This window comes from Esox lucius, chromosome 15 (assembly GCF_011004845.1).
Source record: "Esox lucius isolate fEsoLuc1 chromosome 15, fEsoLuc1.pri, whole genome shotgun sequence".
NCBI classification, from domain to species: domain Eukaryota; kingdom Metazoa; phylum Chordata; class Actinopteri; order Esociformes; family Esocidae; genus Esox; species Esox lucius.
Window position 1 is genome coordinate 17,892,952 of NC_047583.1, and position 14,638 is coordinate 17,907,589.

Genomic DNA, 14,638 nt, shown 5'->3' on the forward strand with positions numbered 1-14,638 from the left:
CATTAATCCCACAAAGCCTGGTTAGTCTTTAGTTGCTTACTAACTTATCCACAGACTCATGAGAATAGGTTTCCTGACACCTATAAGACAGCAGTATGAGATGAATCATAAAATGTTCAAAGTCACCAAGGGGAGAGTGTGCTCCCAACCCCTTCCACACACACACACACACACACAAATACAACACCCCTCAGCAGTGTCCTTGTGTTCTTACCTCTATGGTTGTCCTACCCCTGAGGCAGTTTGTACCCTTACACACTCAACTAGCTACTGACTCATTGGTGTGCATTGGGGATATAACCTGAGTTTAAGGTAAGCTGAAAAGCACAAAAGCGAATTCAACACATTAAAAAAAAAAAAATCCTCTGTGGAGCAAATAGAAAATCAGTAATTATTATTTTTTATGTATTATGAGGGAGCATTAGAAATGGTTCTTAACTAACTGTTAAACCAAATATGTAACACCACACAGGCATGGTTATTAAGATTGATATAGCTACAACTGCTCCAATACAATTTTGGTAAATACCAATACACTGCTTCTTTTGTTTCTGCCTAAACAACTGGTTTACACATACAGTGGATAGTCTAAAAGCCTACACACCCCCTTATTTAAATAATATTTTTTTTATGCAAATCAAGAAACATCATGTCACCTTCAGTAACCAACAGCATTGAAGTGAAACCTAATGGATGATCTCTGGAAAAATGATTTGCTAAAAACATGTCAATGTATTGGTTGTATAAACACATCCACCCGTGACAACGGGGGTTGTAAGTGTGTTCAGACTCATTCAAAATGATGTGCCAGTGTTGAGAGGACAAGGAATTGCTCCAAATGTCAATATATTTTTATGTAAACCCCGAAAGCTGAATTGCAGCAAGGGAGGTCTAAATAGCTCTAGATACTATGTTCTGGTTGGAATTTACCTGATTTCTTGTGCCCTTTGGGGATATTGTGGATGGGCATCTACTTCTAGCCCGAGTAGTTGTCATGTTGAATCCTTTCCATTTGCAAATTATTTGCGACACAGTACCTGATGAGCTCAAAACCTTTAGAGTTGGTTGTATAGCGTTCCCCACTGTGATACTGTATGCGCACACTACCCTCTTCCTGATGTTCTCTGGCATCTCCTTTCCTCTTGGCCTGGAGTGTGTTGCATTCACCTGGATGGGTAACACCAAACTAACCAGGCTACTTCTCTCAATCAATCAGAGTCCCATCCAAACACTTTCCTAAAGAGCTCTTTTATTTGTTCATTTGGTACCCAATTATTTACCCACCTGGTTCTACTAACCTACATGATTTAACCAATGCAACCTAGCATTCACTTATTTCTGCACCGATTCCTTTTTGTATTTGTTTTCCTACAAAATGCATAATTTCATATTTAACATATATAAACTATAGTCTGTAATGAACCTCAGGGAGACTGAAATTGATTCAAGTGCAGAGCACAGATATTAATGAAGACAACAGTACAAAAGTAGAATCCAAGTGGTGTAGTCAGATTACAGGCGAAGTCTAAACCAGGAAAACCATAAATCAGGCAAAGGCACAAGAGGAGTAGGCTAGAGAACGTAGTCAAGGGGAGTCAAGATTGAAGCCATTAGATAACCGAATGTTAAGGATAAAGAATCGAAAAGAAAGGCTCAGTAGAGTAGTAACAACTAACAATCCTCACAATTAAAACAAAGTGCTATATATACAGGTGAACATACAGTGGGGAGAACAAGTATTTGATACACTGCCGATTTTGCAGGTTTTCCCACTTACATAGCATGTAGAAGTCTGTAATTTCCTGTTTCCTGTAGTTCTTGATCAGGTTTGCACACACTGCTGCAGGGATTTTGGCCCACTCCTCCATACAGACCTTCTCCAGATCCTTCAGGTTTCGGGGCTGTCGCTGGGCAATACCGACTTGCTCCCTCCAAAGATTTTCTATTGGGTTCAGGTCTGGAGACCGGCTTTGGCCACTCCAGGACCTTGAGATGCTTCTTACGGAGCCACTCCTTAGTTGCCCTGGCTGTGTGTTTCGGGTCGTTGTCATGCTGGAAGACCCAGCCACGACCCATCTTCAATGCTATTACTGATGGCCAAGATCTCGCAATACATGGCCCCATCCATCCTCCCCTCAATACGGTGCAGTCATCCTGTCCCCTTTGCAGAAAAGCATCCCCAAACAATTATGTTTCCACCTCCATGCTTCACGGTTTTCTTGGGGTTGTACTCATCCTTCTTTTTCCTTCAAACACGGCGAGTGGAGTTTAGACCAAAAAGCTATATTTCTGTCTCATCAGACCACATGACCATCACCCATTCCTCCTCTGGATCATCCAGATGGTCATTGGCAAACTTCAGACAGGCCTGGACATGCACTGGCTTGAGCAGGGGGACCTTGCGTGCGCTGCAGGATTTTAATCCATAACGGCATAGTGAGTTAGTAATGGTTTTCTTTGAGACTGTGGTCCCAGCTCTCTTCAGGTCATTGACCAGGTCCTGCCGTGTAGTTCTGGGCTGATCCCTCACCTTCCTCATGATCATTGATGCCCCACGAGGTGAGATCTTGCATGGAGCCCCAGATCGAGGGAGATTGACTGTCATCTTGAACTTCATCCATTTTCTAATTATTGCGCCAACAGTTGTTGCCTTCTCACCAAGCTGCTTGCCTATGTCCTGTAGCCCATCCCAGCCTTGTGCAGGTCTACAATTTTATCCCTAATGTCCTTACACAGCTCTCTGGTCTCGGCCATTGTGGAGAGGTTGGAGTCTGTTTGATTGAGTGTGTGGACAGGTGTCTTTTATACAGGTAACGAATTCAAACAGGTGCAGTTAATACAGGTAATGAATGGAGAACAGGAGGGCTTCTTAAAGAAAAACAGGTCTGTGAGAGACGGAATTCTTACTGGTTGGTAGGTGATCAAATACTTATGTCATGCAATAAAATGCAAATAAATTATTTAAAAATCATACCATGTGATTTTCTGGATTTTTGTTTAAGATTCCGTCACTCACAGTTTAAGTGTAACTCTGATAAAAATTACAGACCTCTACATGCTTTGTAAGTAGGAAAACCTGCAAAATCGGCAGTGTATCAAATACTTGTGTTCTCCCCACTGTAAATAGTTTTGCGTACCAAAGCCTTAGAAGCCTAAGTTGTAAGTACTGATAAAGTACCTGAAACCTGCATTTTAACCATTTCATGTAGGACAAACGTTGTACAAATAGACTAAATCCCTAATAAACAGTAATGTTCAATCACCTCTGCACACAAAACTAATGCAGTACACATTTTCACATCCCTGTGATTGTATGAAGTGGACAGTTGTGATTGACTGATATGAGGTGAAGAGTATGAGCGTTGAAGCAGTGGAAGGCCTGTGTGCTAGACCATGTTGAGTTGGGTCAGCTTTTTCTTGTCAACTCAGGTTCTCAAGAGTCTCTGTGTCACAGCTAATGTAGTGTTAGTGACATCTTCACACCAAGGCACTATCTGGGCATTGCTATTCTGAGGATTGTCTCAGTAGAATAGAACATCACACTGATGTGCTGGCTCTATGGATCCAACAGTTTCACCTAAAGCTCAGAAGTGCCATGCATGTGATTGTTCCATGTAGCTAAGTTGGTAGAGCATGGTGCTTACACCACCATGGTTATGGGTTTGATTCTTGTGGGGGACCAGTAAAAAAATGCTTTCACTGGTCTGACAGTCACTGGATAAGACTGTAAATGGCCACCGATGACCACAGTCACTTGACATTTTCAATGGTAATAAGGTATTATCATGTCGTTAACATAGCTATGAACCAACTTAAGACCCTAAGGCATCCTTATCCCCTTGTTCATACACATTGGTTTGATTCACAGCCTATATTACGAGTTGGTTTATTACCATTCTAACCTTGTACCGCATCCAGAAGTCAATACATTTATAAAGCAGTTCTGGACAGGGTTGAGTTATCAGGATGAGTCATGCAGATGGCATTTCCACATTATTTCCTAAGATCTTGTTATGACGGTACCCAGAAATCTCCCATTACTCATCTAAACCCTGAACTAACCTTGACCCTGAGCCTTTCCCCCTTTCCTTCCCAGGTATAACCACTGTGCTGACCATGACCACTATCAACACACACTTGAGAGAGACTTTACCCAAAATCCCCTACGTCAAGGCTATAGACATCTACTTAATGGGCTGCTTTGTGTTCGTCTTCCTCGCCCTGCTGGAGTACGCCTTCGTTAACTACATTTTCTTTGGTCGGGGGCCTCACTTGCAGAAAAAGGTGGCAGAAAAAGCAGCTAAAACCAACAATGAAAATAAGAGCAGACTAGAGAGTAACAAAGTACAGGTAGGGGTTGTTGATAATTTATTAATAAGTCTCTGGCATATGGAAATCTGCCAAAAAGACTAAAACGTTTTCCACATTTCAAATGTTCCAAGTTCATGCTCCTTTGTTCTGCGAAATCCATGTATTCTGACCTTACCTCATGTTTCCAATGCCCGCTCCAGGTAGATGCACACGGCAACATCCTCCTCACCAATCTGGAGATCCGTAACGAGATGGGCGGAATGGGTGGCATGGCAGGGATGACGGGGGCAGAGATGATAGGGGCTCTCAACGACCCACGAGCCACCATGTTCTCCTATGACAGCGCCAGCATACAGTACCGCAAGCCCATGGCCAGCCGAGACCTGTATGGTCGACCGGCCCTCGACCGGCCTGTCGGCCACAAGAAGGGTCGTTTGAGGAGGAGGGCATCACAGCTGAAAGTCAAGATCCCTGACCTGACGGATGTTAATGCCATAGACAAATGGTCCCGCGTTGTCTTCCCTATTGCCTTCACCTTCTTCAATCTGGTCTACTGGCTTTACTATGTCCACTAGGGGGTGTAGCTATTCCTGCTAGAGGTTTGTTTAGCTAGCTAGGTTTCTGTACAGCAAGGGTAACAAAGCGGGGCGTTCAATTCAGCCCCCTGTTTGTATGACTTCTGTTTGAGGAATGCGAGACGAAGCGGATGTCTTTTCAATGTAAATACAATTTAATATATTATATAAATATATATATATAAAAGAGAAGTATAATTTAATAAAATGTCACCTTTTTGCTGTATTCATCCGTACAAAATAAAAAGAGTGAAAATTAGTACAGAATTAAGACGCAGTGAAGCTGTGCAACTGCATTTGTAAGTCTGAACTTTGTGTTAAAAATGGACTTTGGTGACTTAATTGTTACTTTTAGGCTGCAACAGCATTTTATTTATTGAAAATCCTGTTCTCACTTCATTTAGTCTCAGCCTCTGCATGCGAACTGTGACACAAGTTTTATTTGCTTCTGAAGAGAAAAAAAGCCCAATGCAAAAATGTGGGTATTAACAAAGACAATTTTCTCTTGGTTAAACCCAATGCTGTGATTCAAGCAAATCCTTGCTGAGTTAAACATCCTATGGTTTAGGATGTCCTTGTTTGGTTCAACTCTATGTGAAAAAGGTTTGGTTTAACTCCATGCTGTGATTATGTTAATCCTCACTGAAGTATTAACTCTCCATTCCATGATTAAGGCAGTTCTCATTGTGTTGAGTCCCCACCTTGTGAATAAGGCGGTATTCAGTGAGTTAAAGAACATGCTACTTTGCATGTTCTTAATGTGTGACATGATTTTGTTGGTTTTTGCTAGGTGCATGTGCACTTAACGGCTTTTTGCACTTTAAAACAAAGCCTGTTTTCTTTCCTTTGTATAAACAGCTTAGCAAAGGCTCCATAGTTGAGCCAACCTGTATTATAATAATTCTACTGTATGCTTTTGAACAATCATTGCATTTAGGGTAAGTACAGGAAGTAAGTGAATTGGAAATTGACTAATCTAAAAACACAAAATTTATTCAAATTTGTATCTATTCTCACAGCGTCTGTGAGCATGTAAAATGTAATTTTCTTTAAAAGAAATCAGGTAAAGAATGACTTATGATGTCACCACGCTTTCGAAACCACATCAAAACATGCAAGCCTTGATAATACATGCTATAGATGGTTGAGTCAGGTTCAGTCAATGCAAAATATTTGGTCAATACCATATTTGCACACAGTATTGTAGTGCAATTCAGCTTTTCACAAAGATCGATGTAGATACACCTATGGTAATGTTTGCATAATGCTAAATCTATGCCACTCAACACCTTGGCTCCTATTAAATAGTGAAACTTGAAATGTATTGAATTCGGTGCCCAAAAAAAATTTGGTCAAGTATTATATTCCACCTTAGATTTCAATGGATTTGTTGACACCCCTGTTATTATACTCAAGACTAATGATCAATTTCTTTTTTAAATTGTTTTATTTTAAAGCTGTGACAGAATGGCTACTATATTAGTTCAACAAATCCCAGAAAGAAAATTAATAGCCCAGTTGTAAAAATTTAACAGTGAAGCATTTAAGCGCAGAACTTGCATTTAGTAAGCTTATGTCAGTCACCACTGCAGGTTTTTTGCCTGCAAATTAAATTAGCATAGGTTTGACTACTTTGTATTACATCCATTGTAACCTTATAATTTGTATGATGGGACAAAAGCATTTATTTGTTTATGTTCACCTTAATTTAACCAGGTAAGCCAATTGAGAACCAATTCTCATTTACAATGACAACCTGACCAACACCTTAGTAGATTCATAAGATACATGGATAACCATGTGATGTAAAACTTGTAATAAATAAATACTAATTGGTTTTGGTGCTAAGTTGCTGACCATATGACATAAATACAGCTTGGTAAGGTGCTTAGCAGTTGCAGTATTCAGATAGCAGCTCAGGCTACTCAATTTTGAATTAATAAGCGGGGATGAAAGTGGCAAGTTTAAGAATCTTTTGCAAATTACTACAGACAATGTCAACAGAGAAATTGTTACAGTCATTGTCAACTGAAAATAATTATAACCGAATGAGTTGTTGACTTTAGGGATGACCAGTGTGAGGAATCTATCAGAGCCACATACTTCTGTTAGGTAGGCTAATATTGAAGAGCAACCTGAGGTAAAGAGGGGATTTGCCTGAAATGGACTTGTAGAAAAGCTGGTACCAATAAGACTGGTGCTGTGTCTGCAGCGATGGCCAGTTTACTAGAGTGTAAAGATCACAATGAGTGTTATAGGAGGCACTGGTGACAAATTTTACGTGGCATAGTGCTAAATTGCATCTACTTTATTGTAAGGCAATATTTGCGGCGAGTCTGGAAAGAATTGTGGAAAGTAAGAAACTAATTCTGGATTTAATTTGATTTACTACAGACTGATGTGGTCCTGGGGTCCACTATTTAAAGCAAACTATCCAACCAAATATTAAGGTACTTCAAGGTATTGACATAATCTAACTTAAATTTTAACCAGCCTGAGTAGTATTCTATGTGATCCTAACTTCTGTTGACAAACATAATATTTAGCAGTTGGCCAGGTCACATCCAGATATGGCAGGTCCTTATATAGATGAAGATATTTTGCTCACATTTGGATAATTTTTTTTAAATATTTCTGAATAAACAGTTTTCCTCTAATATATAACAGTAGGCATAGGATATAAGTACTTAACCATTGCTATAATTATTTTTTTCATTACTATTGTTTTGGTTAGCTATCACAATGGCCAGAGACATTTTAATGTAATAACTTTTTAATTTTAATAGTGAACAGATACCAAGTAGACATCTGACCTGCTTGTGTTATCAGGGCTTCAAAAAAAACAGCAAAACCAGATAGGCTTCTACAGGACACAATAAGTAGCAGTGTGCTCTCTCCTCATGGCTGAATATTGTGCCTTTAACAAGAATCTCAATATTTTCACAGGGTTTGACCTAACTTATAACTAGTGTGTAGAATTTCAAACAAATAAACTTTTTTAGAGAAGAAGAAGAAATGAAACTGTGGTCAACAACACTTAGACTGACTTTTATGATGCTCTAAATACATATTCAAAGTAGATAGTAGTCTGACATTCCAGCATTTATGATGACAATCTGTGAATTCAATGCAGAAAATGTCCTGCAAGTTTGGTTTTGTTGCTGTCACTGTTGTCGTTTTCAGGTGGAATGGAATTCTATAGACTGGGGGAAAAAGTTATTGGCTTTCCACTCAGCAAAGACTCTCACGTAACAGATGGGACATGCTTTCTTTGAATGGCCATAGTGAATTGGAAGCTGGAACAACTGAATTCCCTCAAACGTCCAAGGGATAATAAAATGTACTGAACTCTATTGTGTAAAATTACTGTACTTTTTTTCCTCTCTCATGCTCAATATGTACTCTCATATGTAGAGGGTGTGTGAGTGTGAGAGTGTGCTAGCGTGTTTGTCAGCAAACATACAGTATGTGATTTTTTGCTTGGTAACATGCACAAGAAAGCATGTGCAGCTGGAATTGTGTGCGAGCAGACTTGTGTGTGCGTGCGAGAGAGAGAACACGTAATCACACAAAGAATTTGTTTGAAATTGTAAGGACTTCCAAGAATTCCAATAAAATAGCTGACATCTCACTAACCCAATGAAAGACTGAGCTTAACTCTCATTTACAATAAAAACTGCAAATGTGTGTTAGTATTTCTCTAATTTACTGCTGTTTGTTAAAATTCTTTACTAAACACATTGTTTAGGATTCTGTTTACAGAGATATAAGGTCTAAAATAAAACTCAAGAAACTGAGGAAAGATAAATTACATTACACTTCATTAGTAGGGCTAAAAGAGAGGGGCTTGGTTCCATGTGTTTGCTAGTCTGTGATCTGCTGATCCCAACCCTTAAAGGAGAATAGGTGTCACAGTGAGTGCTAGAGTGACAATAACAGGACTGTAAAATGTATATTCTACCTATACAAGAAGCAATTGGCAAAACTTAACCATCTTACCATGAAGAACTATAAACACGTTACACCACTCACTTCCATCACACACACCAACCCAATAGTCCAGAGATGTGATTGAGTCTAGGTGTTTATGTTAAGGAGGGAAATAAACCTGTTTCTCTCTGTCAGTGTATATGGGAAACAGAATGCTTTGTGACTGATAGTGGAGAAGGGTGTTTGGCTCTCAAGTGACTCCCCTAGAAACCAATCAGGGCCAAGGTCACAGAGGTCGGAGGGTTTGAGAGGTAGATTTATGTTACCCTTTGTCTTTCAGGCCCCGTTATGGGAATGGCGGTGCCTACTGCAAAGGAGAAAGTTAGTATTGTATAAGATATAGCTGAGATGCGGTGCATTGCTATGACACAACTTTTTGTTAGGCATGTTATGAAGTCCCACATTTACAAGGACTCTGAGTGGATGAGTTATGGAGCTTGTTGGGTACAGTGTGCATTAGTCCCACAGGGTGCAACTCTAGTCAGAAAGAAACTGCTCTGTGAAACACTGTTAACACTTAATTCCCCAACTATGATGGCAATAATTCTAAATGTATACAGTCTTGTTGAAAATGTTTGAACCCTAACAAGGCTCGTTATTTTTGTATATAATATTAAAGTAAACTCATTAAATTCTTATCTAAAACCTAATTCATAATAAAGACATTGCAAATAAAAGACACTAAAAAAACAAAACAAAAGAGGTTTATTTAACAAAAGAAATCTGATTTAATGTGTGCAAAAATATGTGAACCCCTTCAGTCAATAGCTTGTGGCACCTCCATTAGCAGCAGTAAGTAAACATCTCCTAAAACCATTACTCAGTCTCTGACATTTTTGAGGGATTTTTGAACACTCCCTACAGAACTCTGCAAATTGAGTCAAGTCTGAGGGGTGTCTGGCATGTTCTGCCCACTTCAGGTCTTGCCATAGCATCTTGACTGTAATAGGCTCAGGATTTTGCCAATCCTAAACATAGATCTTCTTTCTCCTGATCCAGTCTTTGGTAGATTGGCTTGAATGCTTTCAGTCGTTATTGTGTTTGAAGCCCCATTTTCAGCCCATTTAGCTCCCTAACTAATGGCCTGATGTTCTGTTCAATAATCCCCTAATTTATGTCTTAGAATTCATGGTTTCTTTGATGATATGCAGTTGACCAGGTCCAGAGGAGGAAAAGCAGTCCCAGATCGTGTTTTTTGCCAAACAGTGGAATGTGATCAAAGTAAATTTTGGACTAATCTGTCCAGAGAATGGACTTCCAAAAATCTTCAGGTTTGTCCAGGTGGTCTTTGGCAGCACACGCTCAGGCAAAGGCACAAGAGGAGTAGGCTAGAGAACGTAGTTAAGAGGAGTCAAGATTGAAGCCATTAGATAACCGAATGTTAAGGATAAAGAATCGAAAAGAAAGGCTCAGTAGAGTAGTAACAACTAACAATCCTCACAATTAAAACAAAGTGCTATATATACAGGTGAACATACAGTGGGGAGAACAAGTATTTGATACACTGCCGATTTTGCAGGTTTTCCCACTTACATAGCATGTAGAAGTCTGTAATTTCCTGTTTCCTGTAGTTCTTGACCAGGTTTGCACACACTGCTGCAGGGATTTTGGCCCACTCCTCCATACAGACCTTCTCCAGATCCTTCAGGTTTCAGGGCTGTCGCTGGGCAATACGGACTTGCTCCCTCCAAAGATTTTCTATGGGGTTCAGGTCTGGAGACCGGCTAGGCCACTCCAGAACCTTGAGATGCTTCTTACGGAGCCACTCCTTAGTTGCCCTGGCTGTGTGTTTTGGGTCGTTGTCATGCTGGAAGACCCAGCCACGACCCATCTTCAATGCTCTTACTGAGGGAAGGAGGTTGTTGGCCAAGATCTCGCGACACATGGCCCCAACCATCCTCCCCTCAATACGATGCAGTCGTCCTGTCCCCTTTGCAGAAAAGCATCCCCAAAGAATGATGTTTCCACCTCCATGCTTCACGGTTGGGATGGTGTTCTTGGGGTTGTACCATAGACTGTAAAAAAAAATGGACGACGCCCCTTCGCTCTTTTCCATTGGTGAAAACTGAAGCCGCCAGTGTCCCAATATGGCGCTAACATCTTGGACTTGCGTCTGCGCAGATAGCGATCTTGGGACCAGTTCTGCGCAGTAGTTATGCGCAGTAGCGAGCAGGAAGTAAAGCCGTAAAGCCGTAAAGCCGCGAAATCAACGGCCCCACCCCTGTGCCCCGCCCTCACTCTCCCTCGCAGAATGCGCATACCGTAATCAATCGCAAGCACACGCTGCACTGTTTTGGAAGTGGAGTCCTGCTCCTGTGAACTCTGTCTGCTCCGTTCCACTCTAAAATAAGGTAAATACAAGTAGCCTACTAACCACACATTTAAACAGAGTTCAATCAAGTCCAAGTACAGTACAACCTTTGCTTGTAAAACCTAGACGATATGTTATAGCCTAACTTACATCATGTTTAACCTTAATTTAGAATAGGCCTAATACAAAAATAATTGGTAACTTCTAGCTAACGATCACCTGCTAGCTATTAACATGGCTATTAACGAGGCTTTGTTGGTCTTTTAGCTAACGTTAGCTAGCCCATTACATTTATTTACTAATTAAATAGCTTATAAATTTAACTTACCGAAAAAAATTCAAAGATCGATTGGAAATGCCAGATCGGTTAGCACAATCTACTGCAGAACAACCCATTATGTCCGTGTGAAATTATATCAATTATAGAAATTTTTAGATTAAATTTAAAGCTCCAATCTCCTTAGTCCTTCGAAGATCGCGAAAAAAGCCTGTTGGCGCTTCAGTGGCTCCTCGGCTCAGATAGCTGTCAATCACAGCTGTGAATCACGACGTCACACCACAGTTTTTAGAGCATTAAATAACTAACTAAAAACCAACTTATTTTAAAAACAAACTCTTGAATTTACATTAGCGTGATACAAACTACAGTAAATGACAGAAACCAGCTTCGGAAAAAATATATTTGAAGTGTAATTTAATTGTTTAGTTGGTCTCGCATCCCAATGAATAACATGGGGAGGCGGGGTTTATGGCCTATACTGGGACCACTCACCAGGGGGCGATCGAGACGTTTTGGCTTCACTTTTCAGGGCTTGTGCGGCAGGCTTGGGTTGTACTCATCCTTCTTTTTCCTCCAAACACGGCGAGTGGAGTTTAGAACAAAAAGCTCTATTTTTGTCTCATCTGACCACATTACTTTCTCACATTCCTCCTCTGGATCATCCAGATGGTCACTGGCAAACTTCAGACAGGCCTGGACATGCGCTACCTTGAGCAGGGGGACCTTGCATGCGCTGCAGGATTTTAATCCATGACGGCATTATGTGTTACTAATGGTTTTCTTTGAGACTGTGGTCCCAGCTCTCTTGAGGTCATTGACCAGGTCCTGCCATGTAGTTCTGGGCTGATCCCTCACCTTCCTCATGATCAATGATGCCCCACGAGGTGAGATCTTGCATGGAGCCCCAGACCAAGGGAGATTGACTGTCATCTTGAACTTCATCCATTTTCTAATTATTGTGCCAACAGTTGTTGCCTTCTCACCAAGCTGCTTGCATATGTCCTGTAGCCCATCCCAGCCTTGTGCAGGTCTACAATTTTATCCCTGATGTCCTTACACAGCTCTCTGGTCTCGGCCATTGTGGAGAGGTTGGAGTCTATTTGATTGAGTGTGTGGTGTCTTTTATACAGGTAACGAATTCAAACAGGTCCAGTTAATACAAGTAATGAGTGGAGAACAGGAGGGCTTCTTACAGAAAAACTAACAGGTCTGTGAGAGCCGGAATTCTTACTGGTTGGTAGGTGATCAAATACTTATGTCATGCAATAAAATGCAAATAAATTATTTAAAAATCATACAATGTGATTTTCTGGATTTTTGTTTTAGATCCCGTCTCTCACAGTTGAAGTGTAAATTACAGACCTCTACATGCTTTGTAAGTAGGAAAACCTGCAAATCAAATACTTGTTCTCACCACTGTAAGTGCAATCGACAACAGGTGTTCAGAATTCCGGTGATGGGGGCGTGGTCTGGTTGTCTGGTGAGGGAGTGAGCTGGCAGGAGGCGTCACATAAATCTGTTACGTCATATAAAATATACTAGTTGTGGTTAATGGTGAACACAAGAAATCTAGAAATGCACAAGGGGTTCACATACTTTCAAGTAGGATTGCATGTGAAGATGTGTATGTGTGTGTGGTTTCTGTAGGATTAATAGGAACATACAATACCAAAGGAACACTGTGTCCATAACAAAGGAATAATTAAAAACTGTAGAAAAGGAAAAATGCCTAAACATGTAACTATAAAAACATTATGCATATTTTGTTCATATAATGTTGGAACTCTAAGATGAAGTTAATTAACAGCAACTTCTGTATTCCTCTTGTGGTAGAGCAGTGTGGAGTGCTAAAAGGATTTGCCTGTTCGATGGCAATTGGAAGCTGTCACAGGATTTCTTGGAAATGTCTTAATTTGTGTCCAGCTCCGTGAAAGCCACAGCCCACACAAATACCTTTTTTGCAAGTTCCAGTCCATCAAGAGTTGAGACATTTTTTGTGGTTATTTCTTGTGGTAGAATTTTTTTTTTTTTACCTTAACCCTAACCTTAAAGACACCTTTGATATTTTTTCCCTTCATCAGGGCTGGATTTCTTTATGTAATTTATATTGCAGTAAATGATTGCTGAATTATTTTCTCAGGGCATGTCATCATGTTACTACAAAAAAAAAATTTGGGAAGCTGTGTGAAATGTAAATAAAAACAGAATGCAAAGATGTGCAATTTATTTAAACCCTATATTCAATAGAAAATAGTACAAACAACATATTAAATGTTGATACTGAAAAACATTACCATTCCTTGAAAAAGACATGTCCACTTTGAACAACAAAAGACAGGAAGTTGTGTAATACAAACAAGAAACCAGGCAAGCCTAGTTCACCCAGCCCGCAATAGAAAATGTTGCCCTCTCGAGATTCGAACGGGGGTCCCCTACGAAAAAGGCTGGGTCGCTAACCACTATACCACGGAGGTGCATATTTGCTCGGTGTCAGTATAGTCTCGTCTCTATCCTGAACAAATCCTCTTTTGCCACTGGCCATTTTAACAGTTATATGGCCATTCGTGAATGACATTGATATAGTTAAACTGACTAACATTTCTTACTAAGTTTAACTTTACCACAAATATCGTCTATGTACGCCATTCTCAAAAGATTCGAATTCAGAACTTCCACATGGGAGGCACTGTCTTTAACCACTATGCCACAACATTACAGGTTTCAGCAGTAGCTAGACCTCATTGAGCATTGTGTTAAACTGACTAACGTTTCTTATTAGGTTTACTATAGTGTCTATTAACTGTATTGCTTTTGCCACTTGCCGTTTTAACAGCTTATTAGCCATTAATAGGGTTACTAGTATCTACTAATTTCCTAGCAATAATCCTAAGAATTGAGAAATTGCTAGCGAGACTGAAGATGAACTTTTCCATGCCAGAAACAGTCGCAATATAACCGTATACAGTTTCAGTTAAGGCTTACCATAACGTAACTACTGTATGTTGCCAGCAATTGTGTTTGTCTATCCTGACCCAAAACGCATGCACGGATGCATACTTCGAAAATCCACCAGAAACAGTCGCAATATAACCGTAAACTGTTTTATTTCAGGCTTCCGATAATGTAGTTACTGGAGGTCTTAGCCAGCAAAGTTTTTGTCTATACGGAATA

The 14,638-nt window shown here is 40.1% G+C and overlaps 1 protein-coding gene across 5 annotated transcripts in view; it reads left to right on the forward strand.

Moving 5' to 3' along the window:
* gabrb1 (gamma-aminobutyric acid type A receptor subunit beta1) overlaps positions 1-8,526 on the forward strand; it is a 77,043-nt gene extending 68,517 nt beyond the window's left edge. For all 5 annotated transcript variants that reach the window (XM_013137327.3, XM_010892386.3, XM_010892390.3 and 2 more), the window contains 2 exons: positions 4,097-4,350; positions 4,512-8,526. In XM_013137327.3, coding sequence (XP_012992781.1) covers positions 4,097-4,350; positions 4,512-4,886 — 629 coding nt within the window. In that variant the 3' untranslated portion in view covers positions 4,887-8,526. The remainder of the gene's footprint in view (positions 1-4,096; positions 4,351-4,511) is intronic.
* Positions 8,527-14,638: the final 6,112 nt, after the last annotated feature.